Source organism: Microdochium trichocladiopsis (assembly GCF_020744255.1).
Source record: "Microdochium trichocladiopsis strain MPI-CAGE-CH-0230 chromosome Unknown B0I36scaffold_4, whole genome shotgun sequence".
Lineage (NCBI taxonomy): Eukaryota > Fungi > Ascomycota > Sordariomycetes > Xylariales > Microdochiaceae > Microdochium > Microdochium trichocladiopsis.
Window position 1 is genome coordinate 3,066,386 of NW_025763547.1, and position 25,593 is coordinate 3,091,978.

The following is a 25,593-nucleotide window of genomic DNA, read 5'->3' on the forward strand; positions in this document are numbered from 1 at the left end:
ATCGTGCGTCTTGCGCGGAACTTTTGACTGGCTAGGATTTCGATGTTGTCATCGCTGCTATGCGCTGTCTAAGACAAAGCCGATCTGTGCTTCGTCAGCGCCTCAATCTGGGGTCGAGTGTGAGAGCACATGCTCCCTGCCCAGGGATGATCATGAAACCGCGATGTCTCGCGGATTTAACCGTGCAGTGGTCCGCGAGAACTACCGAGACTTTTCAGTCTAGCCCTTGCTGTTGTGTCTGCACCAAGCAAGCACTTGCGAAGGCGCCAAGCTATGGGAATTGCAGGCATCCCCAGCCGAGGTGGCCGTTGAGGCGTAGTTCGCCAAGCGTTCAGAGGCCCCACTGCTTGCATGCCAGCCTATCGATTTACCCATGCATTCCTAGTAGGGAAGGTATACTGCTTCGACGGATCTCGAGGCATATTGGGTACGAAGAGGGGTTTTGACACACGGGCAATCTGATCACGCTGCCCCCTACCAGATCATGCTGCTTGTGTCATCAGTTCGATGCCTTATGAGCGATCATATCCATTACCACCGCCACCAACACCACGGTATCGTGACCTGAAATGTCAAAGATCACCTGTGTTCACCTTGGGGATGCGTTGCTATACTAAGATGTCTCAGACGAAATTCAGAAGGGCGAGTGACATGACGATCCGAGACAAGGATCCTCAAATTTGCACAAGAATGACGAGATCAACTGACTATATACTGGACTATTTCGAAGTCGCCCACCACCCATGCCTGCTGGTTTCCTGCTCTGGGATACTTGACCGTTTTGGCCTCGCGCGTCTGCACTGTGTGGCGATGCTTGATTGTACATGGCGACCACTGGACACACTTTTCTCCAGCCACGAAGACACGCGCCTAAGAAGTTTTCCTGGCCCTGGCCAATACCTCCGCCTGATCAGTGGACAAGAGTAGTCGCCAGGTATGTCTCTATGCCTTTTCGAGCTGCACGGCTGGCTCCTCGAGGTGTGCTAAAATCCTGTGCCGAGCCGAGCTTACTAGAGGGCATCTGGCGGTTGGTGGGCTCGGCTCGGGGCAGTGCTGGTCGGTGCGGAGTGCGGGGTGCGGAGACGAAACCCCAACGCTCGGCGAAACTAAAACGAGGGGCCGGCACCGGCGCGGGGAAAAGAAGACCCTTGGGCCGGCTCCGAGCTGGAATATGAGGTGCCTGGCCGCCGCCACGTTCATTAGTCGGGGATGCCACCCAGTCTTTCTTCTCTTTCCTCAACACGACTCTTTCAAAGCAGGCCCAAGTCTCGGTTGAGTTCACACAGCCGCGGCGATATTTGAATTGCTCACGGACATCATGGCTAGCGCTTTACGGAACGTTGTTGTTGTCGGCGGCTCGTACGTCGGGCTGGTAAGTCTTGTTGCCTGCAGCTATGACCAGTGATCCAAGCCCAGCTCGCTGATATTTCTCCAGGCGGTGACAAAAGAGCTGGTAGCGTCTCTGCCAGCAACACACAGGGTAAGCATGAATCGTCCTCTTCGTTATACCCAATTTCAAGTGGCCTTCGCTTTCTCGCGTGCAGGGACTGCCGACTGACTTTGCTTCCTCTAGTTGCTTCTGGTCGAGCCTCACAGCCATTTCCACCACCTGTTCGCCTTTGTAAGTAACTTCCACGAGCGAGCCTGACACTCTAGTCTCTCATACCACTGACACACGACCCTCACAGCCGCGCTTCGCCCTCCTCCCCAACCACGAACACAAAGCCTTCATCCCCTACTCCGCCGCTTTTGCCGGCTCCCCCGAAGCCAGCGCCGCGCACCACGCAGTAATCAAGGCGAAAGCCGTCAGCCTCCGCCCAGACCACCTGGTGCTCGACCGGCCATGGCAAGGATCCACCGAGATCCCCTTTGACTACCTAGTCGTCGCGACGGGCACGAAGCTCCAGGCGCCCGGGACGATGCAGGACGACGAGAAGCCCCTGTCCGTCAAGTACTTCCAGGCGTACCAGGGCCGCGTGGCTGCTGCCAGGTCCGTTATCCTCGTCGGCGGCGGCGCCGTGGGCGTGCAGATGGCCACGGACCTCAAGGAGCTGTACCCGGACAAGGAGGTCACGCTGGTCCACTCGCGCAACAAGCTCATGCCGCTATACCATGAGGCGCTGGACGGGCTGATCAAGAGCCGCTTCGAGGAGCTTGGCGTCAAGTGAGTCTGCAAACATCCCCCCCTTCCCGTTCACTCAAAAAGGAACTCGAGATTTGGAACATGTTGTGGAAGGTGCTAACCGATGTAATTTTGTTTTTCGCTTCTACCAGGGCTGTCCTAGGCACCCGCGTCGCCATGCCGCCAAACGGCTTCCCCGTCGACGCGACCTCCATCACCCTACAGGACGGCCGCGTCCTGACTGCAGACCTGATCATCCCGGCCGTCGGCCAGACGCCCAACAACCAGTTTGTCACCGCGGGGTTGCTCGACCCCTCCACCCCAGAGGAGTCCCTGATCAACCCACAAAACGGGTTCATCCGGGTCCGCCCGACGCTGCAGTTCAAGGACGAGAAGTACCCGAACCTGTTCGCCGTGGGGGACATTGCGGATACGGGCGCGCACAAGGCGGCGCGGCCCGGGTCGGCGCAGGCCGCGGTCGTGGCGAAGAACGTGCTGGCCATGATTGAGGGCCGGGAGCCGCGCGACGAGATTGTCGTTGATCCGGCGAGTATACATCTGACGCTGGGCTTGGTGAGTCTCATATCAACGACTTGTGAAAATGCCGGATATGACCAATTTCATCCGGAATTAGCATTGTGGCCTTGGGAGAGTGCAAAGCTGACTGGCTCTCGCTTGTTATTAGACAAAGAATGTCATCTTCAGGAATCCGTATCCCGACCAGACAGAATACGTCATGAAGCCAAAGGACGAGTAAGTCAAGGCCCATACCCAGAGCTCTGCTAAGCCGTGAACATAAGCTAACATGCCAATAGCGGCAAGCAAGACATGGGCATCAACGGCGTTTGGGAGAGGAGAGGCGTCAGGGTTCTGTCGGACGCGGATTATCACTTGTAGCCTGACTAGAAAGATTTTAGACATGTTTGAAAATGGGTTAAGCGATTCAAGTAATCTGCATGGCAATATTTGTATAATCGCTTCTACAAGTGAAGCTATGAGTGTGTCAATGGCTGGAGACACAGCATCATCACGACTGTTTTTTGTCAGGGAAATCGCAAAGGCTTGGGCCCTTCGCTCTCATACACAGATTGAATATTTGAGACAGTTGTACTTTTGCGATGGTGTCGTTCTCGAGACCTGCTATGCGACCGGGGACTTCTACACGGTGATTGAGTTCCAAGGTCAGTATTGTAGTGTAGTCTTTGAGTTTGGCATTTGGCTTTGCGTTGATGTTTGGAGGAGCTCCATGACCAATCATTAGCTCGTGGACGCTCACAACATTTCATTACTATCATCATCGCATCCAGCAAGGACATAATTTCTAATGACTATCATCTGTGGCTTATGGTGGATTCTTCTATTCTATTTCTAAATGTAAGTTATGCTTTTCGAAATTTCTACTCTCTATGCAACACACTCAGGCGTGCTTGCTTGTCTGCCATGCCCGGAACTTGGGGTTCAGGAAGTAGACGGGAATACCCAGCACAAAGATAGCACCATAGATACCCGCCAGCACACCAAACGCCCAGTCGTACCCATACGCACGGAGCATGGGGTTCAGGCCATACGTGGCGCCAAAGCTGATGATGTTCTTGCTGCCGACGACGACCACGAGCGCAGGGCCGGGGTGCTTGATGGCGGTCTGCGTCGCAAACGTGGTGGTCGAGATGATGATGGCGGTGAAGGAGTACTGGGAGAATGTCCATGCCAGGTAAGGCCCCCACCAGGATCCGGTGCCGGACGCGTTGGTCGCGGTGAAACCATAGAGGAGGAGCGTCGCGAAGCCCACGATGGCGGGGAAGACGTTGGTCAGGAGCTCGTGCTCGGGAAGGTGCACGCCCTTGTTGCGCCTGGCGAGCCACATGACGAGCTTCTGCCCGACGAGGCCGCTGTACAGCATGCCCAACAAGCTGCCGACCACGCCGCCCACTGCGATCAGGCCGATGTCCTGAGGCGCCCAGCCAAAGTTGTTCATGAGCACGGTGTTGTAGGTGAGGGACATGCCGACGTTGACGCCAAGGGTGATCGAGGAGGCGAGCACCGCGAAGATGATACCTGGGGAGCAAAGAGACTGGAGCATCTGTACCCAGGTGGTGACGATGACACGGCCGGGGTTGGGTTGAGGGGTGGACCACGGCTTGATGCGCTGAATGTACGACTTGCGGGTGCTCACCGTGCTGCCAAGGACGTGCGTCTGTGCGGCCGAGAGGGGAGCGCCAGTCAGGCCCGGGTGCGCAGCGAGGTACTCCTGTGCTTCCGAGTCGGGGATGACACGGGTGGCGCCAGACTCGTCGGTCACGACGATCTGGCCGTCGAGAAGGACGGCGGGCCGGTCGAACTGGGTTTCGAAAGCGCAGCAAAAGGCAATGACAAGACCGACGGCCACAGTGATGACAAAGACCCAGTAGTACCAGCGCCAGCCGAGGTCGTGCACCAGATAGGAAGACGAAAGGTTGAGGCAGGAGCTGACGACGTTCTGTACTGTCCAGTAGAGGGCAAAGACTCGAGAACGCTCATGCAGGAATGTGACCTCGGTGAGCATCAGAGGCAGGAGAGACTCGGAGGCTCCGGTGGCCAGACCCTGCAGGATGCGAGCACCCAGGTGCTGTTCGAGGGAGTTTTGTGCGCCGCCCCAAATGGTGGCGGCGAGCAAGACGACCATGGCGACGAGGAAGACGGGCCGGCGGCCAAAGGCAAGTCCGAAGGGAAGGAGGATGAAATTGCCTGTGAGGGAGACACACTCAGTCAGTCGCATATCTCTACCAAGAAAACCCGCGGGAAACAAATGGCCGCGACATACCGAGACCGATGCAAAGTGTGGGAACCGTAATAAGCATGACAATTTCGTCTGATGTAGCGCCCAATGGCGCATACATGCCAAAGAATGTCTCTAGAATGGATCCGAGACCGCTGGCCATGCTGATGCCCATGATGCTAAACCAGCACGAGACGAAGACGATGGCGTACTTCTCCCACTTGCGGAAGTTGAGGGGGTCGTTGGGGTCGTCAGTCGGGACGGGAATCTTGCGAATCTCGCCGTCCTTGTTGAATAGGAGAGCGTTGCCCTCGACGTGGCCCTTGCTAGATGGCGCAGCCTGGTCGGGCTTGAGGTTATCTTCAACGTGGTCCTCAAAATAATCGGAGTGTGCCTCTACTTTGGTGTCCATGGAGGCCGGGAGGGCAGCTTCATTGTGGGAAGCCATGGTCGTGTGTGCTGCGGAATACCGCACGTGGTGAAGAAGGGGAGAAAAAAGGAAAATTTCGGATGAAGAGCAGATGCTGAGACCCGCCTTGACCTGTTTGCGCTCAAACCACAAGAATACTGATATTGACGGTCCCTTCCAACGCCAACGATGGCCGAGGGCCAGAGGACATTATATGCAGAAAGAGTGCAATATCGGACCCGTAGATCCTCGGGGGTTTGAAAATGTAGCCTCGTGGCCTGGCTGGGCCAGGCTCATCCCGCTGGGACATCCCCCAAACGCGAGGCCCGCGATTGGCTAAGCCGCTCTTCCCCCCCTCAACCCCAATGTTGAGAAATGGGACACTCGGCAGGGGACCGGCTGGGGTCCTGCACTGAGGGGCCGATGTGGGCGCTCGGCTGGGGTGCTCGATCGAGTAAGCGCGCGCGCACGCAGAAAGCGCCTCAGGGCCAGCCATAGGATGAGCAATTATCCAATGCCAGCAGGACCGGTGACTCTGGCACTAAAAGCCCCCGGGGCGCATCCTTTCGTAGGAACGTGGGCGTGATGGAGGCGGCATGCTGGCACAATTTCTGTGACTGACTTACGCTGTGTCTGTTTGCAGGGAGGCCTGGAATGCCCTTCACACGCACAGAAACCATGCCCAAGCCAGTGACTGTGGGTGCGTGGGGAGGGCCCGTCGGCAAATGCCCAGATCTGGACTGTGGGGTGCGGGGAAGAGTGGGCCTCTCACAGATTTCACGATCGGGAGGATGTGGAGGAGTGGGGTCAGGTGTGTGATTCGAGGCATCAACCACAAACGCCCTCCACACGGCAGGCACGCTCCAGCTCGAGATTCAAGAGGCAGTCGCGAGCCTGCATATTGCTCCTCCCCAGCCGGATCTGCCCAGCCTCGCTACCTCTCCATCGATGACAGCACGAACATCTCTCAGCCATTGACGACAAGCGACCGCAGAGCTCGCCGCACAATGACGACGGCACAATGACTCCTGGCTCTGACAGTAGCCCCAAGCACGCCAGAACAGAGGTGCGGCTTGCCCTGGCCTGCAATCAATGTCGCCGTCGCAAGGTCCGCTGTGATGCCAGCCTGCCCAAGTGCCGCAACTGCGCTGCACGCGGTGACAACTGCGACGTGTCGGACCTCCGCCGACGACCCAAGGCCGGCTCAGCTGCTCAGGCGCCCGTCCGGCGTCGAGCAGAGGGCCGCCGCCGGCAGTCCCGTCAGCAGCGGCCGTCCCCGGGGAGCCCACCCGTCCAAGCTCCGTTGAGCCCCAGCCGAAGTACTGCTTCCCCGGCCGCCGCCCCGGGCCACAGCAAGACAGCCACCGCAACTGCACTGCCCTTATCCCGGACCGCTGCCGTCGCCGCTGCCGCCGCCGACACTGCGGCTGCCGCTGTGCCAGGGAAGTCCTCATGGCTGGCCCTTGGTTACATCGAGAGTCGTTCCTTGCTCCGGTACTCCCAGCAGGCTGCCGGACTGCCTGCCGGCTCCCGCCAAGTACTCGACGCCTGCCAGGGTGGAACTCATGACGATGACGCAGCCCTGGCAGCTCCCGAGGTTGTCCTTAATGTCGATCATGACATGCACAAGTTGAAGGTCAGCCACGGCTCCAATTCCAGCAAACACGGTCGAGAAAAGTGCTGATGTTGGTTTCTAGTTCGTCGGTGGCAGCAGTTTGCAATGTCTTTGCCGCTTTGTCGATCTGCACCTTGTACATCACCGCATGCCTACCATCAGCCCTTTTTTCAAGCATGGTATGCGACATGCTGAGGAGTTCTCCGTGCCCGTCATCCCAACATTTCCACCAATCCCTACAGGTGTCCACCTAAGAAACCTGCTTGACGTCTCCTTCAGCCGCCAATGGCCCCTCTTTCCTGTTATTGATCGAGTGATCTTCGAAGTTGAACTGGGCAACATCATGGGCAATCGAACCCCGTGTTCTGGCCACAGCAGAGGACCAGCATATCACCATATCGATGTGAAAAATATCCAGCCTGTCCGCCTACCTTGGCTCGCCGCAGCGTACAGTATCTTGTGCATTGCCACTGACTACACTCAGGGTCGCACATCGGAGACAAGCGCAGCGTACCTCAAAGCTGCGTACAGTCTGTATAATCAACTAGTATCCATGCCATTCCTGCCAAGCGTGCAGGCCACGTTATTGCTTGCTCTAGCTCTGCGTGAGCAAGGCCGAGACGGACAAGCATGGCATCTGACTGGCCATGCCGTCCGTACAGCTCACTCTCTTGGGTTGCACAAACAGAAGTACATATCCATGGCGGCTATGCAGCAGCAACCTCTTTCCGCAAACAGCACAGATGTTCGCAAGAGCCAGAAGGCGAGAGATAGTCGTCACTTGACAGCCAGCACGGCCGGAATGCCTGTAACGGCGCGTGTCTGGCTGGCATGCTATGCATTGGAGAAGCTTATGCAACTTGAGTGTGGCCGTCCTTCGATCATCGACGACGCAGACATCACTGGTGTCCGATCACTTCGCGTCACGGCGGAGAGAGCACATGGTTCGGAGCATGGTCCGGCTCAGGAAAAGGACGTCGACCAACCCCCTAACGAGCGGAGAAACCATGTGCAGGGTGACGCGGACAACGGTGGCCGTACGCCCGAGCCATCTGATCCTCATCATCTGGACTACTTCCTGATATGGGTTAGACTCTCACGCATAATCGGCAAGATAGCAGAACGTGTATATCTGCGGAAGTACAAGTCATCGGCTGAGATGTTCTACGAGACCGGCAAGCTTGATATGGAGCTACTCGACTGGGAGGCTTCGTTGCCGGCATGGCTCTCCGTCCCGAAAACTTCCTGGGCAGGGGGTTTCCCTTCCACACCTGCACGACCACCGCATAGCAGCGAAACAATCGAGCCTGATGATGATGGTGGAAATGCGCAACCTCATCACGGGTATTTGCAAAACTTGATCTTGTCGCAGTTCTACAATGTGAGTACCACCATACCGTCATTTGAGCTTGCTTTTGCTGCCAGTGATGACTAACCCTCTGCTCCACGTGCCAGGCGCAAATATCTCTGTTTCGTATCAGTCTCATCTTTTCCCAGGAGTCCTACCAGAAAGAGCTCCGAGTGCATCCGAGCCCGGTACTCCCTGCGCATTTCCATGCCCGGCTGTCACGTGCCAATCTGATCTGCGTCGAAGCAGCTCGAGCTGTTATCACACAGAACCTTCAGTTTGTCGAGGGATGCCTGCAAGTCAGAGATGTGCCGCCGCCTGAAAGTGCTGCTGCTACGCAAGGCAATTCAGTTAACGACCATTTGCCACTGGCTTCAACACCACCGCCCCCACTGCTGGCCGGGACAGGCGGCTTGCTTCTCACAGCGGCGTCCGTCCTAGCTCTCAGCATTCTACGGGAACCTACACGTCGTCTTACACGTTCGGATGCAGAGCTTCTTGGCGAGGCAGCGACATTTGCTTCGGAGTGCTATGCTCGATGGGGTCAGGACCCGGCGTTCTCAGAGGTCTGCGGTGTCTTGAGGGACTCTGTGGACAAGATTTTGAGCAAAGTCAAAAACAATGGCAAACCTGGTCGTCAGGCGTCAGTTGCACCTGGCGCATCACCTGCATCGACTAACAACCAGCTTGGTTCCGGCCAAGTTCGCGGCTCGTCATCCCTCACAAGTAGCTCGAGATTCTCGCGAGGCATCGCACCACCAGCGGTCAATCAAGCCGGGCAGACAGACTTGAATCGCGACCAGGATACAAGTCCGTATCCGAGCACTGCCAGGGCTTTCCCAGCGCCGACAGTGCGGGATGATGCAGCAATCATGCACAGCCATGCCTCCTCCTTTTCCGTCATGGGCAGAGACTCGCCGTCATTTTTGCCCAGTGGCGACCACGCCAGGGTTACACATGTTGACTCACAGCTTCTTCATGCCGAAATCAAAGGTGCAGCTTCTTTCATGTACGGGCTGGACATGTCGGGCTTATTCGACGACATGGCCGGTGGCCTTGGCGAGAATATATTTGATGCCGAAGGCGCCTTGTCCATTCCACCGTGGAACGGAGTGGACCTGGACCTGGAACATGCATGGCCCCTCATGGGCATCAGCCTCGATTACAACAATATTTGAGCGGACTATGCAATCGTGTTAACCATCTTTTGGGAACCAGCGGCCTTGGGAGGTCCTGATCGCTGTCTGCACCCCACTACCAGTCAAGGATGTTCAATCTTGAAATCAAAGCTTATGGGCAGCACGCGAACATATTTTCGGCAAGATTATGGAGACTCCGCCCCTCACGACTGCACCCCATCTATTAGCTGGCCGTTGCTGACCTCGGGTCGGGACATGTGGGCACATCGGCGTGGTCCCGGCCGAGCAAGTGCATGGTTCTGCTATATGTCCCCACCCGTGCCTGACCCCCATGGGGTTGTTGCGGGGAAGAAGCTAGCATCGTATGGATGCCATCTCGGCTGGGGCAAGTCCAGTAAGCTGCCATCAAGCTGTAGATGGACTTGCTATAAAGATAATAGCGACAAGATGGGTGCGGGCCTTTGTAGGCACATGATGACGCCTACGACACGAGACTCCCTCGAGCTCGCCAAGCCTCTTCACAGCAGATAAAACATGTCTGCTGCAGCAGTCACTGCTTGCCCCTATTCCAACCCCCAGCGCGTGTTTGAAGACCTCGCCGCACAACGTGAGCGGCCAGGCCTCGAATACGATGCTATCCTCATTGGCTATGTGGTGAGCAGGCACAGTGACATTGTAGAGGTACTCGACGACCCATCGACCTTCAGCTCGCGGCCCACGGTGCCAGAGTTCCCGCCGCCGGTGCAGAGCCTGTTCTCAGGCAAGGTGCCAGACCGCGGCACGCTGATCGCCCATGACAACCCAGACCACGACCGTCTCCGCGCGAGTGTCGCTTCTTTCTTCGTGCCTCGTCGCTTGCAACGCTTCGAGCCTCTGCTGCGTCGGACCGCGCACAGTCTGATTGACGACTTCATTGCCAAGGGTAGCGTGGATGTCAAGTCTGCATTTGCGCTGCCACTCCCTCTCCGCACCATCGTCATCGTCGCAGGGCTCGACCCGGAGCGATGGCAATGGATCGGCCGGTGTCTGTCCCTGTTCGGCGGCATCACGAGAACCGAAGAAGGCGAGAAGCGGACTGTTCAGCAGCGCACTCAGGATGTGCTCGACGTACACGAGTACATCGCCTCGGTCATCGAGCTGCGCCGCCATGACCGCCGCGACGATCTCATCAGCCACATCTGGAACGAGCGCGATGGGCCCAACGGCATTCAGATGACCGACTTTGAGCACCTCTCCATGATTCCCGGGCTGTTGCTGGCGGGCCACGAGACCACGACAAACTTTTTGAGCATGAGTCTGGCGCACCTGCTCCATCATGATTTGTGGGAACAGGCTGCGCGCAGTGAGGCTTCCCGCATAGCGGCGATCGAGGAGCTCCTACGCTACGAATCGGCCATCACCGGCATGCGAAGGACGGTCAAGTGTCCCGTCACTGTGTCGGGCACGGCCTTGCAGCCCGGAGATGCCCTATTCCTGGCGTATGCCTCGGGGAGTCGCGACGCTGCAGTGTCTGGCAAGAACGGGGCCATGATCGACCTCGACCGGCCTGCCACCGCATCCCAGCATCTGGGCTTTGGCCGCGGAGTGCACGCGTGTCTTGGGGCCCCCTTCGCGAGGCTGCTCCTGCGCACCGAGCTTGCCGTGCTTCGGGAGCGGCTGCCCAATCTGCGGCTCGTCACCCCATACGATGAGATCCCATACAAGCGCGTACATGAGGCCAGGGGTGTCGAAAGCATGTTCATCGCGTGGGATCCTCCTGCATCCGCATATATGGTCGCTCCACCAGGGGGCCTGACTGAGGACGGTCTTGTGCCCGGCTTGTCCACGCTCACATTATCAGTCACTGCAGAGCCACCTACGGGCACCATACAGGCTGTTGTCGAAGATACCACCACAATCGCCAAAGGGGTCAAACAGATTACGTTGGTGTCGAGCTTGGCAAGTCGCGACTCCTTCCCCAAGCAATGGGGTCCCGGCGCACATATCGACGTGCAGACTGGCAATCTTGGCTGGCGGCAGTACTCCATCTGCTCCCGGGCACCTCCGCTCTTGCAGATCACCGTGCTGCGCGAGGAGGGGGGACTCGGGGGTTCGCAATATCTACACGACAGTGTCAAGAAAGGTGACACATTGCTGATCAGAGGGCCACGGAATCACTTTGGCATTCGACGAGGAGATGAGAACACCAATGATCGGGTCGTGGAGGATCCTGGAGCGAAAAGGACCATCTTCATTGCCGGCGGCATCGGAATCACGCCCATTCGACCTCTGGCAGCGGAGGCCAAGGCAGCAGGCACGCAGTACGAGCTCGTCTACCTCGGTCGGAGCCGAGACACCATGGCGTATGCGGACGAGATGATTCGGACCCATGGCGACGACAAAACAACCATTTGGGTCACCAGTGAACAGCCCGGCCGTCGGAGGTTTGATCTTGAGGCACTTCTTCTCGAGCAGCAGCAGCAGCCTGCCAAGGACGGAACTATGGAGCCGCAGCTTGAGGTGTACTGCTGTGGGCCAGAAGGGCTCGTCTCGAGGGTCGAAGCCATCATGGAGACGAGAAAGGAGACACATCCGGGCGACGTGCTGCACGTTGAGCGCTTTGCTCACCCTGCCGAGAGCGCCGGCGACACCGCAGAGAACCGGCCTTTCGACGTTCTTCTTGCCCGCAGCGGCAAGGTTCTCCAAGTACCTGCAGACAAGTCCGTGCTTGAGGTGATCAATGAGGAGGCTGCTGCTGGTAGTGTTTCTGCCGCACTTGATACAGGCAAACCTGCTAAACAACAAGGAGACTTCGCAGCAGAAAAGGGGAAGACGAAGGCTATCATGTCGACTTGTGGAAAGGGGCTCTGCGGCACATGCGAGGTCCCCGTGCTCGAGGGCGTGCCGGACCACCGCGATGTGGTCCTGACTGGGCTTGAAAAGGCAGAGGGCAAGACGATGATGGCTTGTGTGTCGAGGTGTAGAGGGGACCGACTGGTTCTGGACTTGTGGTAGTCCTTGCACCGGGACCTGTTGTCGTAAACAAGCTGGCAAGGTTCTGGGGCCAATGATGACGGTGATTGCAAACAGATGCTTTCCGTGCCGATAGTTACCCTGTGGCTGGCTGGGAACGGTCGACGCTTATTGACAAGACATCTCTACGCAATATGGACTGAAATTGGCTCGTCATACGCATGTCATGCACTTTGAACCAATCATGTCTCTTTGACCTGTACAGAGCTTTGAAATTGGTCTTGGTGGGTTTGATGAAATTAACACTGGAGGCTCGTAACAGGTACTGCGTTTCCAGTTAAAAGCAAAAGGCGATGCGATTGACGATGTGAGGGCAAGGCAGAATCTGGGTTGACGACAAGGCTGCAACGAGGGGCTGAGGACATGCATGCGTGCGCATGCACAGCCCACTTCACGCTATCACGTCTTTCAGCTCTTGAGCACCCTGGCCACCACGTTAGTCCACGTCTTTGTTCTGGCAGTAAGGGGATGGAAGCCAACGAGACTTTCTTCATGGTTTCAAGTTTCGACGTGGGAGGCATGTATTCTTGACCTGCGTGGGGCCAACTCTGCAATCTACAGCCTGACGATGACCTCGCTTTGCAACTACTCGCAGCCATTGCTCTTCAACACCAGCGACCTGCAGCGCGATGGTGTCGGCACGCTCTTTCCCTACAACCCAGACCTTTACGACAGTGCCTCGGGTCTGTACGGTCCGGGATCCCTTATATGCTGGTGTCTCCTCATTGCATCCTTCATCGTCAATTTCATGTTTTGCCCCGTCGACCGCGCCGGCCACCGCCGGCCGACAATCACCACAGACCTGATCGCGCTCACAGTATACCCAGTCTTTGCCGCCACCGATGCTCTCGTCCAGGCAATGAAGCTGCTTGGTGTGCCGGATCGTGCCAAGGTCCTCTTCTGCTTGCGATACCCATACGTGGACATCTCCAAGGAAATGTATGGCCAACGCAGCCCAGACGATCCACCGCTCGACCTCGAACATATCCCCGAGGACGTGGTCGCCTACGGGCAGAAGATCATTGCCCTGTCCGGGCCACTCCCGGTGTGTCAGGTCTTTACCACAGTCGTTTTCGCATACCTGGTCATCTTCAAGGTGGTGAGACACCTCCACGCCCACGAGGAGGTGCTAGTGCCATGGAGTGCAATGGACGGCGCCTCGCGCCTCATCGTATCCGCCTACGCCTACATCCTTACCTGCCTGACGGTAGTGCAGTTCAGCATGGCCGACGCGAACATGATCGCCGCGCTGACCCTGTACGACGTCGTGACGCCTGTCCTGTTCTTCATCGTCAACGGGTTCGGCATCATCGTCGTCGTAGGCGTGGCAGTCATGCTGGTAATCCTGCTGCTGCGCGCGGTCCGGTGGGCAGGCGGCGAATGTCTGCGCGCTGTGTACGACCTGCCGACGTTCGGGGACAACGAGGTGGTCAACTGGGCCAACTTCATCGTGTACTCGGTCTTTTTCGCGTTCCCTTACGCGGTGATAATGTGGAAGGGGGACCTCTCGCTCACCCCGGACCTTGGCATCGCGGTGACCGAGTCGGATCAGTTGGCGGCGCTCCTGGGCGGCATCTTGACGTTGTGCTTCACTTTGTACAGCGCCGTCTTTGATCGTCGGGGTGGCCCGCCGCAGGAGAGTAGGGATGAGGAGCAGATGGTGCCTTTGACATCGGAAAATGTGTGAAAGATCTTACAGTTGGCGGACTGTCGGGAGAGACGGTCGAGAAATCCTGAAGACAAGAGCGATCTTTGTGAGGTGGTTAGTTACGGTTACACGCAAGCTCCAGGGGCTAGTGCTGAGCCAACAGCTCGCATGCATGTTGGTGAGTCTTTGTCCCGAATTGGCAGCGTCTTTGTCGGGCTCCCGAACCAACACTCAGATGCAGGTGTCCTAGCCAACGTTCGAAAGTCTCTCAAAGGCCGTCATCAGACACAACCAGACTGAAAGAAAGCGCAGCTTCGTTTGGCATCAAAGGCGCCAGTCGAGGCTGTCATGCTTCACCTTGGCATCATGGCGGCCTCGCGCCTATATCTTGTGCGATTCCACCCTTCAAATTGATATTGGCCATGACAGCTCAACCCTTCCAGCATCACACTTGTACACGACCTACCACAGAGGCAAGCCGGGTATTGCCCGAGATCACGCAAGAATTCAAAGCCACTCTGCATAAATCAGCAGATATGCGGTTTCTCACGCTGTTCTTGACCTTGTTCATCGGCCTTGCGGCATGTGCTCACCCTGGTGGTCGCCTGCATGCCGGCTTCTTCAACAGAAGGCAGGACGCCCCTGCAGATACCCCAGCGAGTTCCAATAGCGCGAGCTCGACTTCTACCACGGCCACAGCCTCTACCACGGCGCCGACTTCGACCAGCGCGTCCGGGTCGACCTCTTCGACCACGACTGGCACGGCCACTACTCCAACAGCCACTCCTAGCTCGTCAGTCGAACTCTACACCGTCGACCAAAAGCCCTGCCATGTGGATCCGAATCCATCATGCAAAAGAGAAGCATCGACCTTCACTTCCGGGAAAGGAAAGTGTACTTTCGCGCAGAGCTTCGATTTCAACACGACGCAGTTCTACCCAGTGCTAGACGAGCCCAGTTTATACCGTTTCGGCTCCAACTTCTACTTCAAAACGGACTGGTACAAGGACTGCGCAGCTTTCATGCCATCCAGCCCGCAGTTCGACGGCAACTGGGGGGGGATGGACCCTCTCCCTGCGGACAAGTTTACTATGCTGGAGGGCAGCACTCGCTGCGGGCTGCAGATCATTTCGCTCAAGAAAGACAAGGATCTCGCATTGAGTTTCATCGACATCTTTTATGCCATGAGGGACGCGCTGGCCGTCATCGAGGCCGCCAACGGCCGCCTCACCGTCGGCGGGAACATTCGATGCGACGAGGACGACAACGATGAGCCCGGGAAGTTCACGTACGCGTGGCGGCTGATTCCACGGGGTGGCGTGGATGTGGCGTCGGCGGATGCCGCCAAGGCCGCCATGGCGTTGCCATTCCAAGCAGTGGAGAAGCCCTGGGAGAAGCCCTCGGACTTGGTGTAGGGAGCGAGATTTGGATTCATCGCTCATGCTCTTACGGGCTGGTCCCTTTCGACTAGGAGTATTTGAAGCGTTGACGGTTCTAGGTGAGCGGGTGAAGGGGAGCCGGCATAGGAAGCTTCGACACCGGGTGGCCATTGGACAGGATTCCTGCCATGTGATGGCGTTGTTTGTGATCCATCATTGGGGAAAACTGTTGTTGTAGTTGCTTTTTTTTGTTTCTGTCCTTGAATACCTGCAGGCTGTGCTGCTCTATAGACAAATTGACCCATTGGAATTTCTTTGCGTACTTCCTGGTCCTCTCTACGTTCCCACATGTCACTTGCTCAGCGTAGGGTCGCAAGCCAGCATGTTCTTCTCCATCGTCTCATCACTCCACCTCGGCGCATCGCGATAATAATGCCTCTGGGCACTAATCTCAACCGCGTTTCCCCACAACGGATCCTTCCCACCTCTGTCCATCCCTTCCCCGTCGATCCTCGTCTCCGTGGCAGGCACACTGTCCTTGCCCTCGATCAGCATCATCACAACCGCCGCAACCTTGTTCACATCCGTCATCTGCTCCGGGGGGAACAGATCCCACTGCGCGTCCGGGAGCAGGCCCGTCCTCAGCGGGCCGGGGCAGATGGCGTTGACGCGGATCCCGTCGTTCTTGTAAAACGACGGCGCGATGGCGCGCATGAAGCCCACCACGCCATGCTTGGCCGCCGTGTACAGCGGGCACATACCCGACGGGTAGATCCCGCCCGAGCTGGCGGTCATGACTATGCTCTTACCTCCTCCGCCTCCGCCTCCGCCCGTACCGCCTGCTTCGCCGTCCAACCCGGGCAGCGAGTCCGGAGTCTGCCGAAAGTAGTGCTGCGCGAGGTACGCCGTCATGTACACGGCGTCCAGGAGGATCTTGCTGACGAGCAGGTCGTACGGCGGCGGCGGCGCGAGGTTGTCCTCGGCGGTGGTGTGCGGGGCGTAAAAGTCCCCGCGCTCGGCGATGCCCGCGTTGGCAAAGACAAAGTCCAGCCGGTGCGTGCGGGCGAATGTGGCCTCGAACGCACCAGCCAGGGCCGGGTACTCGATGCAGTTTGCCTGGTGGAACGTCGCGCAAGGCGATGTGCTGGACGTGTTGCTGCTGCTGCTGCTGCTGCTGCTGCTGTTGTTGATGACTTCGACGGCCTGTGCGCCCGCGGAAGGGTTGAGGTCGATGATGGTGATGTCCCATCCGCCGGCATTTGCGAGGGCGTGAGCCACAGCGAGACCCATGCCGGACGCGCCGCCGGTGATGATGGCGGTACGGCGGTCGATGGCCATTTTGGTAATGTGGTTCGACGTTTCAGAAGGGGGGTTGCTAAGCGCGAGGGTCGGACTGTGCTACTGTGAGAAACCGGAATGTGGCAAGCTGGTCAAGTAGAGGCTGCTCTTTGCTGGCGACTTGCGTGGATGGAAAAGATGTGCGAGTCTGATGCCGCACGTCCAACGGACACCAAAGCCCCAAAGTAGGTTTTATCATGCGAACTTGCAGCCAACTGTGACTCGGAGCTCACGCTCCCGATGCTTGGGGTCTGTAAACTTTTGGTTGCCACGGCCGCGTGGCTTTACCCGCATATTCGGGCAACGAGCCTCTCAGCATCCCGTAACGCTGTTGTGCTGCACTCGCTCGTCTCGAGGTCCAGACATTTTGCGGGTGTCGTTATCCTTCAGGCGTACCTAGCTGCCCCGGGCTGTGGGGATGTTGGAGCATGTTCCCAAGGACCCGGGGCGTGCGGGGAACCCCGATCTGGGGCCAGCTTCCCCGCATTTGCAGGGACCGCAGCGGCTTCCCGGTTCAATCTGTCAACAATTGGAGCAGGGCAGTGCCAGCGCGAATATATGTAGACCAGGGTCGCAGAGTCTCGACTGGCGCCTTAACTGATCAAGACTGGTAAGCCAAGCCCCACGACGCCCGGCGAGTAACCCGCCTACCAGGCCCCCGTACGACGGCTCCGAACCGGGCCATCCGGTTGGTCACGAATCGGTTGACGGTCAACCACTCGAGCCCAATGATGCGCAAGAACGTGAAGCCCATGATTTTGATGGTTTGTTATTTTGCGCCAGGTAGATAATGACGAGCAACTAGGGATGATAGACTGCAAATGAATGAGATTAGAGAGACAAGCTTGAGTCAAAGAGGCAAGGGTGGACGTCAGTGGCGGCGTGGTGCAAGTTTCGACACAACTGTACAAGATTGTGCAAGACAATGGCTGAAAACCAGCAAAGGTTGCTTTAGCGTCGGAGAACGGGTAATGCCTTATTTACGAATGCTGGATACTGCTGTAGATCACATCTCATTACCTCGTTCCTGGGCAAATTTGGTCTTCAGGCTCTCGGCAATCCTACGTACTCGAAATAGCTGCAGCAACTAGCAAATCTCCGGGCTAACAGAACTAAGTAAAGTGGCATGTGTTACGGACGAGCGTCTGCGGAGCTGCCACCGGGTTCAGCTTGTTGCGGATCAGCTTACTCCGCACATGATGCCCCGACGGGAGCAGACTCTCATGACGCTGCGCACGGTCCACAAAAGCTGCACGGGACGTGGAGAATTGGTTGGCTTCTCTCTCACGCGTGCACCTTTGACGGCCAGCAATGCTAGCACTGTCCGGTTTTGCGTAAGGTCGCTTGGCTCTTACTGGACGGAGCCATTCCCTCCTGTGTTACGATGGGTGGAATCGTGACACGGAGGAAAGAACTAACACCAGTGATGAAAATGACAAGTGTCGCTTAGGCCTTGGCCTCCGCTTGATTGCTGACCAACAAACCCGCTTGCATCCCCGATGGACTCATGTCTACAAAGTACGGAGAATAGACGAGAATTGCACGCATGCGTGAGGCTGTACCGTGGTGTTCTGTGGGGAGCAGAGTGTTTGGCATAGTAAGCCGGGAGGCCAGGGGGCCCACGATCTTGCTGGCAGCTTTAAATAGCCGTGGGCAGGCTTATTTAGTGGGGAAGACAGGGATGCTCAGCGGCCTGTAAATGCGGCTCTTCCCTTTTAACGCACGGGATACCTCTGAGCGAACATATTGAGGAGAAAGACGAGGACTTGAGCTTTCTTGAGTAAACTGAAAGTGAAGAATTGACCATCTCCATTGCCACAGCAGAACTTGTACCAACACGATATGCACAGACAATCGTCCTTCCCTTGACCGTAAGAACAAATGACATCTCCCATCATGGGTGTATCTTGGTAATGGGCTGTCTCCCGGACCTGCAATAAGATAATGTCCCTGTCAGAAGGCAATGATCAGCCTGTGTGCTTCCAGAATTCGCAGCTCCCGCCAATGACCTGCTTCCGTAGGCCTGCCCCGGACTTTAAGGCAGTGAGCCGGGCCACCGATTTGCAGATCCACCGCCTCTGACGGCCCCCCTGGTCGCAAGGTGCTTACCATGGAGCCCCTGGCTTACATGGCGGGACGAGACGCTGCAACCACCACGGATTACTAGCAACTGCTCATGAGCGCATCAGGCCATGCCGGGTGCCGGCATCAACGCCGATCAGGGGAACCAACACTGCTTGACCCCGGGATGAGCTGCAGAGATCACGGCCGCTCGAGTTTGTACAAATACGGCTTGAACCACCACCAGAACTCCCAATCTCTTCTCCTCATCATCAGCATCACAACAACAGCAACAACACTACTTTCCTATCTTCCTCCACATCTCCTACTCTCAACAGCCTCTTTTCCAGCTTCTCGCTTCCAACCCAAACAATCAAAATGGCCGTCCCTACCTCCGTCTCCATCCAGAACCTCTCTGGCAAGTACAACCTCAACAAGAAGCTCGGCAACGACCCCGATGCTCTCCTCGCCATGGTAAGCTCTCTTCTATTCATTCCCTTCCTCTCCATAAATCCTCGCGTGTCACTTCCTACTTCCGAAAGCAGCTTGCTGACAGCTCCCCTTTTTTTCTTACAACAGCAAGGCCTCGGCTTCATCAAGCGCAAGGCGATCGGCAAGGTCGCCGTGACCATGCACCTCAGCCAGGCCCAGGGCGCCGACGGCGTGTACCGCATCAGCGCCAAGAACATGGTCGGCGACAAGCAGATGAGCGCCGAGGAGCGCATCCTGGACTGGCAGGTCCGCGAGGCCGAGAGCCCCGTCGGCAAGGTCCAGGCCAAGACGGAGCTGACCTCGGCGGGCAAGATTGCCGACGCCTTCCTCGCCTCGGGCTGGGACTCCGCCGACGTCATCCACGGCTTCGCCACCGGCGACGGCTGGACCCTCGAGCAGGTCTGGGGCTTTGCCAACGTGGCCGGCGAGAAGAGGCATGTGCGCAAGCTTGTCTGTGTCAAGGGCAAGGAGCGCAAGGACTTCACCCTGGTCTACGACTATGTCAACTAAAGCTTGGCCACCAAATCATGTGACGGGTTCTCTGAGCTCCCAACACATCTTTTCACCAGTCGTCCTCCAGATTGACAGACCAGAAGCAGAGACACACAGCAACTTGTTCTCATCACGCACACCTTTCCTTTTTCTCCCTTCCCTTTTTCCCGGCAGCATTCACCAACACAGGTTCATCATCATCATCAGTCAGCATTACAAGTCAAAGTTTGGCAATCTAGAGTTAAAGTCACAAAGCGTTAGGAGTATTGGGTCTCTTCTTAGGTGTTATAAGGCAAAATTTCCCCCTTCATAGCAGGGCTTTTCCCGTTTCGCTCTTCTAGCACGACAAATACGAAGATCAGTACATCTACAATCTCACCTTCCTCATTCTGTATGGTCTTTATGCAACTCGTGATGCTTGCGGGGCGAGCTTACCAATTCACCTTCTCCACTGAATGAAATTGCATAATTTGATGGTCCTGATTACTCCAAAGGCAAGAAAGAAACATTGTACTTGATTCTTGCTACGTGCTTTTCTATATCTTTTCTATGTATTTGTTTGTACTACTTCTAAGCTTGGTGGTCATCACCGCTGCTATGCTAGACAAATGCTGATCCTGGTCGCCATGTAAATGCTGAAGATCCATATTGTGAAATCGCACGATGTGCGCGCGTAAGTTTCTCCGCCTTTCCAAGGAGTTTCGACTTGTCACCACGAGTTTCATTGCGGAGTCGCTCTCTGCAAATCGGTATTAGAGCTGATGATCCAGCACTAGCACTTGCCATCATTCCTGACAGGTAACCCTAACGGCAGCTGTGGTTTTGCGAGTGGTCCCAGCCCTACTTCTCGTGATTGTGTTCCTTCTGCCACTGGAGCGCATATGCCTTGGTCGCATCAGCCGGTGCCGTCTTGGGCTCCTCTGGCTTGCGCAGCTTGGCAGCCTGATACAAAGTGTTGAGATACGAGTCCTGGTCCACGTATGTACCCTTGAGCCAGCGCGCACCACCAGCCGCGTCGAATTGCTTCCGACCATGCAGGAGGCGGGTGTTGTCAAAGATCACGCAGTCGCCAGGCTTGTAGCGGTACTCGAAGACGTACTCGGGGCTCTCGATCAGGCGCTGCAGAAGTTTGGTGGCTCTCAACCACAGGTCGTGCTCGCCGGCGCCTCGCGCGGTCTTGCTGAAACCTTGCTCCGGCCGCTGAAAGGGCGGCGACCAGCTGATCAACCGAGGGCTGTCCGTGATGGCGGGGTGCGCCCTCTCGTATTCGAAGCCGCGCTTGTCGTAGCGAAAGACGGTATGCGTCTTACTCAGCTTGTCCCCAAACAATGGGTTGGTGACGCGCAGCTGCTGGGCCGCACGCCCGCCATCGCTAAAGAGCGCTTCGCCACCCTCCGTGTCATTTTCCAGGCAGTGAAGTAACTGTAGCTTGGGCGGGTTGCGCATATAGAGCAGGTCCTGGTGCAGGCCGAGGAACGAGCTCGTGTACGCCACGTTTTCGGCTTTGGGTTTAGAGCGCACGTCCCATGTTCTGCCATAGAAGGTCTCCTGGATGATGCCCATTTTGGCAGCAATGTCCTCAACAGCAGTCTCACTCTTTGGCACACCTCGGAGGAAGAAGAGGCCGTACAGACGTAGGGTGTCGCATGCCGTCAGGAACTCGTCGCCGCCGGCCATAAAAGAGTCGTAGGTGTAAAAGGGCTCTCGGGAGCGGAGAAGCTTGGCATCCCAGAGCTCCGGTGTCCCCTGCGATCCCCAGGAGACAGGAATGTTCTCGTAAGGGGCCTCGATCCATCTCTGGACGACCTCTGCAGGATACTCTGACACGTGCTCCCCGGAGCTGAGGTGGTCATTTGCCCAGGTAATACGCAGAGCTCCACTGTCTGTCTTGACGGCGTCGCAAATCTCTGGATCGAGGCTGACCTGGGCGCTGGCGAAGTTCTTCTGGCCTGAGTGCGGATCGACACACTGAGGGCAGCGGCAAGCATCCCGTAGCCATGCCTTGGAGAAGATGATGGGTTGATCACGCTCGGGATGGTTTATAAACAGGCCTTTAGCGCGTACAGGCTTTCTGGCGCCGGATTTGGCCGGCGAGCCTTCACGTAGCTTCCAGGCATCAGGATCTTGAAGAGGTCCGCGGGGTGATTCTCTTGTGCTTGTGGCTGCGCTTCTGGCCGCGCTCGAGTGGAAAAGGCGAGTTCGTGCAGGCTGATTTAGCCGCAGAGCCCTCGATAGGGCCCTGCAGGTTGACATCTTGAGGGCTGGGGTAAGTCACACAGCGGAGCAGGGGAGTTGCTGGAACAAACAATCGCAGATCTTGAAATGCAATGTGATGATGCACCTAATAGCACGTGGAGCTGATCCGTGGCCCTCGGCACTTCCGCCCCGGGCCAACAGCTGTTGGATGGAGGAGTGGGGCCTGATTTGCGTGGGGTAGTTCCTGCCGTTGCCGATGGTTCCCAGCAGGGGTTCCCGTCTTAGTCGGTGCCCTGAGCGGCCCACCGCCTGCCATTGCCAGTGCCCTGTATCTTATCAGCGCCAGCTCCACCGTGCAGCGTTCTGCCGCCGTGGAAATTCTCTAAAAAGTTTCTGGCACTGCACTGCAGACCCCGTAGCTGGTAGCAACGCCCTCTCGACGGCCCAGTCTTTCAGCACTTGCACCCAGCATCATCTACACTCCTACACCATCCAATTCTTCGGACCAGCACGGGGCCCAGTTAACAGCCGACACCCTGTGACAATAGTCACCCGCCGAGACCACCACAAGACCGCCATGGCTCCCAACTCCAGGAAAAGAGGACGGCAAGATGCCGCCGCCACGACCAGCACACACGCCAAGTCCGCAAAGGGTCCCCGGCCGACAAAGAAGCAGAGGAAAGCGCACCAGTACCACAGCAGCTCCTCCGAAGACGAAGGCGGAGACAACGACAATGACAACTTCGCCGCCGTCAACGTCATGGACTCGGACAATGACGAAGTCGATCTCGACGCGGCCATGGTGGATAACCTCGAGGGCGTGTCTGCCAGCTCGGATGACTCGGACTCGGACATTGACCCAGAAGAAGCCGCTGCTGTGATACGGAAGAACAAGGCCAAGGCCACCACTGCACCAAAGCCGAAAAAGACAAAGGCCGCGCGGGACGCGCCGAAGGAGTCGGACGAGGCGTCATCAGACAACGACAGCGACGAAGGGTCAGACCAGGATGACGAGTTTGACCTTGACAGCGATGAGGAGGAAGGCGGTGCATCTACGACTGGCGGCAAGAAGAAGCAGTCGAAGCGGAACGACCCGTCCGCCTTTGCGACCAGCATCTCCAAGATCTTGTCCACCAAGCTGTCAGTTAGCAAGCAGTCGGACCCGGTATTGTCGCGGTCCATTGACGCCAAGAAGTCCGCGCAAGAGGCCGTCGACACGGCGCTCGAGGCCAAAGCCCGGAGAAAGCTGCGCGAGCAGAAGAAGTTGGCCTCGGAGAAGGGCCGGGTCAAGGATGTCCTGGTGGGAGCGACAGACGCCAAGACGGGCGACTCGCTCGAGAACACCGGCCATATTCAGCAGACGGAGCGCCGGCTGCGCAAGGTCGCGCATCGCGGTGTGATTATGCTATTCCGCGCCGTGAGGGAGGCGCAGGAGCGGGCCGTGGAGGCGGAGAAGGGGGCGCGCAAGGAGGGCATCATGGGCGTCCAGGGCCGGACTGAGAAGGTGAATGAGATGAGCCGGCAAGGGTTCTTGGACTTGATTGCTGGTAGTGGAGGGAAGCTGAAGAAGGGTGGGCTGAAGGAGGCTTAGGCTGGGCGGCGGTTGACCCTCAGAGCATGTAGCTGCACATTCGCGGAAATAGAAGATACCCCTAATATCTTGAAGTTGTGATGTTCCACGATATATCTCCCGTGCTTGCGGTGTCGTTTCGGACCATATACTCGTCTCTACATGTTGATTAATGGTACATGTTATACATCAAAAGTTCTACAGCTCATGCTTCATGAATGCCATTTGATCCATCGAGTGGACGGACGTAGTCTTGTAGAGCATGACCATCCCCAGACTACGTCCATGGCCAGGTCCCCAACGCATGTGCCCTTGGATGGCCAGCATTCTCAACCACGACAACCTTGAGCGGACAAAAAGGCCACCAGCAAGTCTTCCTAGGTCATACGCAGACCCTCTTGCCCACCCGCTCGCTCCGCAGTCAAGGAACCCCCCAGTGTCTGGCTTGCCATTCATGACATATTTCCGCACCAAATTCACCTCGACACGCAAATCACCGCTTCTTGTCCTCAAAGTCCGCCGCTTGCATATTCCGGCTCATGTGCGGCAGCTGCACCACCAGGCCATCCAGCTCTTTCGTCATGTTGACCTGGCAGCCCAGCCGGCTCGTCTCGGTCAGGCCAAAGGCCAGGTCGAGCATGTCGTCCTCGTCGTCGCTCGCCTCGGGGATCTTGTCGTACATGTCCGGGTCCTTGACAATGACGTGGCACGTCGAGCAGGCGCAGGAGCCGCCGCAGGCGCCCTCCATCTCGAGGTCGTTTGCCTGCGCTATGTCGAGCAGGTTGTCGCCCTTGGAGACTTGGAAGGTGTGGTGGCGGCCCTCCTTGTCGATGAAGGTTATGTTCAGTCTGCAGGAGGGGAGGGCAAAAAGTCGTCGAGGTTAGTCTGGGTGGTCCAGGTTGTGGAAGTAGGAAAAGGCTGTGGGGAAAGGGATTTAAACGTACTCCTCACCGGGCTTGGGGGGATGTATGTGGCCGTGCTGCGAGGCGCGGGATGTGGTGAATGTGCGCAGAGCCGGGGCAGAATGTCGTATCCGTGCGGCCATGAAGCTGCGGAGAGACGGTGCTGGAGATCGGACCGGCCGGAAGGGCGAGGAGAGCTTGGGCAAGGCCCGGATGGCGGAGCGAGGTGTCACCATTGTGTTCTGTGAGTTCCCGCTGAAGAAAAGAAAGGTTCTGTCCGAGGAAACAGATCGGCAGCCGAGATGCGCTGTGCAGTCAAGGCCGGTGGTTCTGGTGGTGGTGACTTTGTGGTTGGTGGAGGGCGAGCGACGTCGGCGTTATATGCAAATCGGCCGAGCCGGGACGGAAAATCCAGGCTACAGTGTGGGCAGGCAGAGCTGGGCCGGATTATTCGAGGGCCGGCAACGAGCTCAAGAGGGTTGCTCGAATGGGATGAGAAACAGTTTGCTTCGCGCACGAGGCGGAGATGGGACGGCAGCGAATGTTTGCTATGCCGTCGGCAGGGCTGTGGTTGGCGTGCGGCCACAAAAAAAGTGAAGCAGGGAAGGCCGTGACGGAGCCGGGGCGGGCGGGCACGCCCAGTGGGCAGCAGCCGGCCGGGGAGGGAGGGCAGGACCACCACTAGAACCACTGTTCCAGCAGAGCACACACCGCGATTCCCGGTTCGTGTGATTGGGCAGATCTCGGGGATGCGCCTAGTGCAGATCTACGAGGTCCAGTCAAGTAGGTAAGTCGTTCGGCCAAAGAGCTCAGGGCATTTCTTGTTTTAGGATCACCATGCCCAAGCAGGGATTCCATCTATGTAGTTGATAGTTGCCTGCCAGGCTGAACGTGCCCACATCTACACAATGTCTTTTCCCGCCAGGCGCTGGGGGCCATCTCTCTGCCATGCATGAAGAAACAAATGACAGTGACTCTTATGATAAGCGCAGAGCTGCTCGAAAAGAAAAAAAAGCGGGAGCGGCGGGCGTGGCCAATGAGGGGCGTGCCCTCCGCGCGCCAGCTCAGCACAGAGCCGTCTGGACCCCTGCAGGATGGCTGGTGTTTTCACGCAT

General features: G+C 57.3%; 11 protein-coding genes across 11 annotated transcripts; 6 read left to right on the forward strand and 5 right to left on the reverse strand.

Moving 5' to 3' along the window:
- Positions 1 to 1,318: 1,318 nt before the first annotated feature.
- Positions 1,319 to 3,019, forward strand: B0I36DRAFT_362195 (putative amid-like NADH oxidoreductase; the record flags this gene model as incomplete). The annotated part of the gene is made up of 7 exons (XM_046158613.1): positions 1,319 to 1,372; positions 1,436 to 1,480; positions 1,574 to 1,621; positions 1,689 to 2,164; positions 2,275 to 2,695; positions 2,808 to 2,875; positions 2,938 to 3,019. The coding sequence occupies 7 exons, from the start codon at positions 1,319 to 1,321 to the stop codon at positions 3,017 to 3,019; spliced, it is 1,194 nt and encodes a 397-aa protein (XP_046014370.1).
- Positions 3,020 to 3,539: 520 nt separating this feature from the next.
- On the reverse strand, positions 3,540 to 5,289 carry B0I36DRAFT_241098 (major facilitator superfamily domain-containing protein; the record flags this gene model as incomplete). Its single annotated transcript, XM_046149821.1, has 2 exons — positions 3,540 to 4,846; positions 4,923 to 5,289. The coding sequence occupies 2 exons, from the start codon at positions 5,287 to 5,289 to the stop codon at positions 3,540 to 3,542; spliced, it is 1,674 nt and encodes a 557-aa protein (XP_046014371.1).
- Positions 5,290 to 6,307: 1,018 nt separating this feature from the next.
- B0I36DRAFT_430737 (uncharacterized protein) lies at positions 6,308 to 9,427 on the forward strand (the record flags this gene model as incomplete). The annotated part of the gene is made up of 3 exons (XM_046162547.1): positions 6,308 to 6,922; positions 6,984 to 8,282; positions 8,357 to 9,427. The coding sequence occupies 3 exons, from the start codon at positions 6,308 to 6,310 to the stop codon at positions 9,425 to 9,427; spliced, it is 2,985 nt and encodes a 994-aa protein (XP_046014372.1).
- Positions 9,428 to 9,584: 157 nt separating this feature from the next.
- Positions 9,585 to 14,303, forward strand: B0I36DRAFT_383382 (cytochrome P450). The gene is made up of 2 exons (XM_046160951.1): positions 9,585 to 12,335; positions 12,904 to 14,303. Exons 1-2 carry the CDS (start codon positions 9,923 to 9,925, stop codon positions 14,085 to 14,087), a joined length of 3,597 nt encoding a protein of 1,198 aa, XP_046014373.1. The 5' UTR covers positions 9,585 to 9,922; the 3' UTR covers positions 14,088 to 14,303.
- A 451-nt stretch (positions 14,304 to 14,754) lies between these two features.
- Positions 14,755 to 15,640, reverse strand: B0I36DRAFT_321654 (uncharacterized protein). The gene has a single exon (XM_046153734.1). It carries the CDS (start codon positions 15,596 to 15,598, stop codon positions 15,008 to 15,010), a length of 591 nt encoding a protein of 196 aa, XP_046014374.1. The 5' UTR covers positions 15,599 to 15,640; the 3' UTR covers positions 14,755 to 15,007.
- On the reverse strand, positions 15,641 to 16,518 carry B0I36DRAFT_321655 (uncharacterized protein). The gene has a single exon (XM_046153735.1). The coding sequence runs from the start codon at positions 16,337 to 16,339 to the stop codon at positions 15,779 to 15,781; it is 561 nt and encodes a 186-aa protein (XP_046014375.1). The 5' UTR covers positions 16,340 to 16,518; the 3' UTR covers positions 15,641 to 15,778.
- On the forward strand, positions 16,519 to 17,734 carry B0I36DRAFT_321656 (uncharacterized protein). The gene has a single exon (XM_046153736.1). It carries the CDS (start codon positions 17,006 to 17,008, stop codon positions 17,327 to 17,329), a length of 324 nt encoding a protein of 107 aa, XP_046014376.1. The 5' UTR covers positions 16,519 to 17,005; the 3' UTR covers positions 17,330 to 17,734.
- Positions 17,735 to 19,098: 1,364 nt separating this feature from the next.
- On the forward strand, positions 19,099 to 20,304 carry B0I36DRAFT_383385 (uncharacterized protein). Its single transcript, XM_046160952.1, has 2 exons — positions 19,099 to 19,300; positions 19,406 to 20,304. Exons 1-2 carry the CDS (start codon positions 19,205 to 19,207, stop codon positions 19,826 to 19,828), a joined length of 519 nt encoding a protein of 172 aa, XP_046014377.1. The 5' UTR covers positions 19,099 to 19,204; the 3' UTR covers positions 19,829 to 20,304.
- A 1-nt stretch (position 20,305) lies between these two features.
- B0I36DRAFT_321658 (uncharacterized protein) lies at positions 20,306 to 22,168 on the reverse strand. The gene has a single exon (XM_046153737.1). The coding sequence runs from the start codon at positions 22,061 to 22,063 to the stop codon at positions 20,651 to 20,653; it is 1,413 nt and encodes a 470-aa protein (XP_046014378.1). The 5' UTR covers positions 22,064 to 22,168; the 3' UTR covers positions 20,306 to 20,650.
- A 232-nt stretch (positions 22,169 to 22,400) lies between these two features.
- B0I36DRAFT_321659 (Rrp15p-domain-containing protein) lies at positions 22,401 to 23,660 on the forward strand. Its single transcript, XM_046153738.1, has one exon. It carries the CDS (start codon positions 22,584 to 22,586, stop codon positions 23,595 to 23,597), a length of 1,014 nt encoding a protein of 337 aa, XP_046014379.1. The 5' UTR covers positions 22,401 to 22,583; the 3' UTR covers positions 23,598 to 23,660.
- On the reverse strand, positions 23,661 to 25,118 carry B0I36DRAFT_287874 (2Fe-2S iron-sulfur cluster binding domain-containing protein). Its single transcript, XM_046151629.1, has 2 exons — positions 24,521 to 25,118; positions 23,661 to 24,424 (listed from the first exon to the last, which is right to left on the reverse strand). Exons 1-2 carry the CDS (start codon positions 24,712 to 24,714, stop codon positions 24,070 to 24,072), a joined length of 549 nt encoding a protein of 182 aa, XP_046014380.1. The 5' UTR covers positions 24,715 to 25,118; the 3' UTR covers positions 23,661 to 24,069.
- Positions 25,119 to 25,593: the final 475 nt, after the last annotated feature.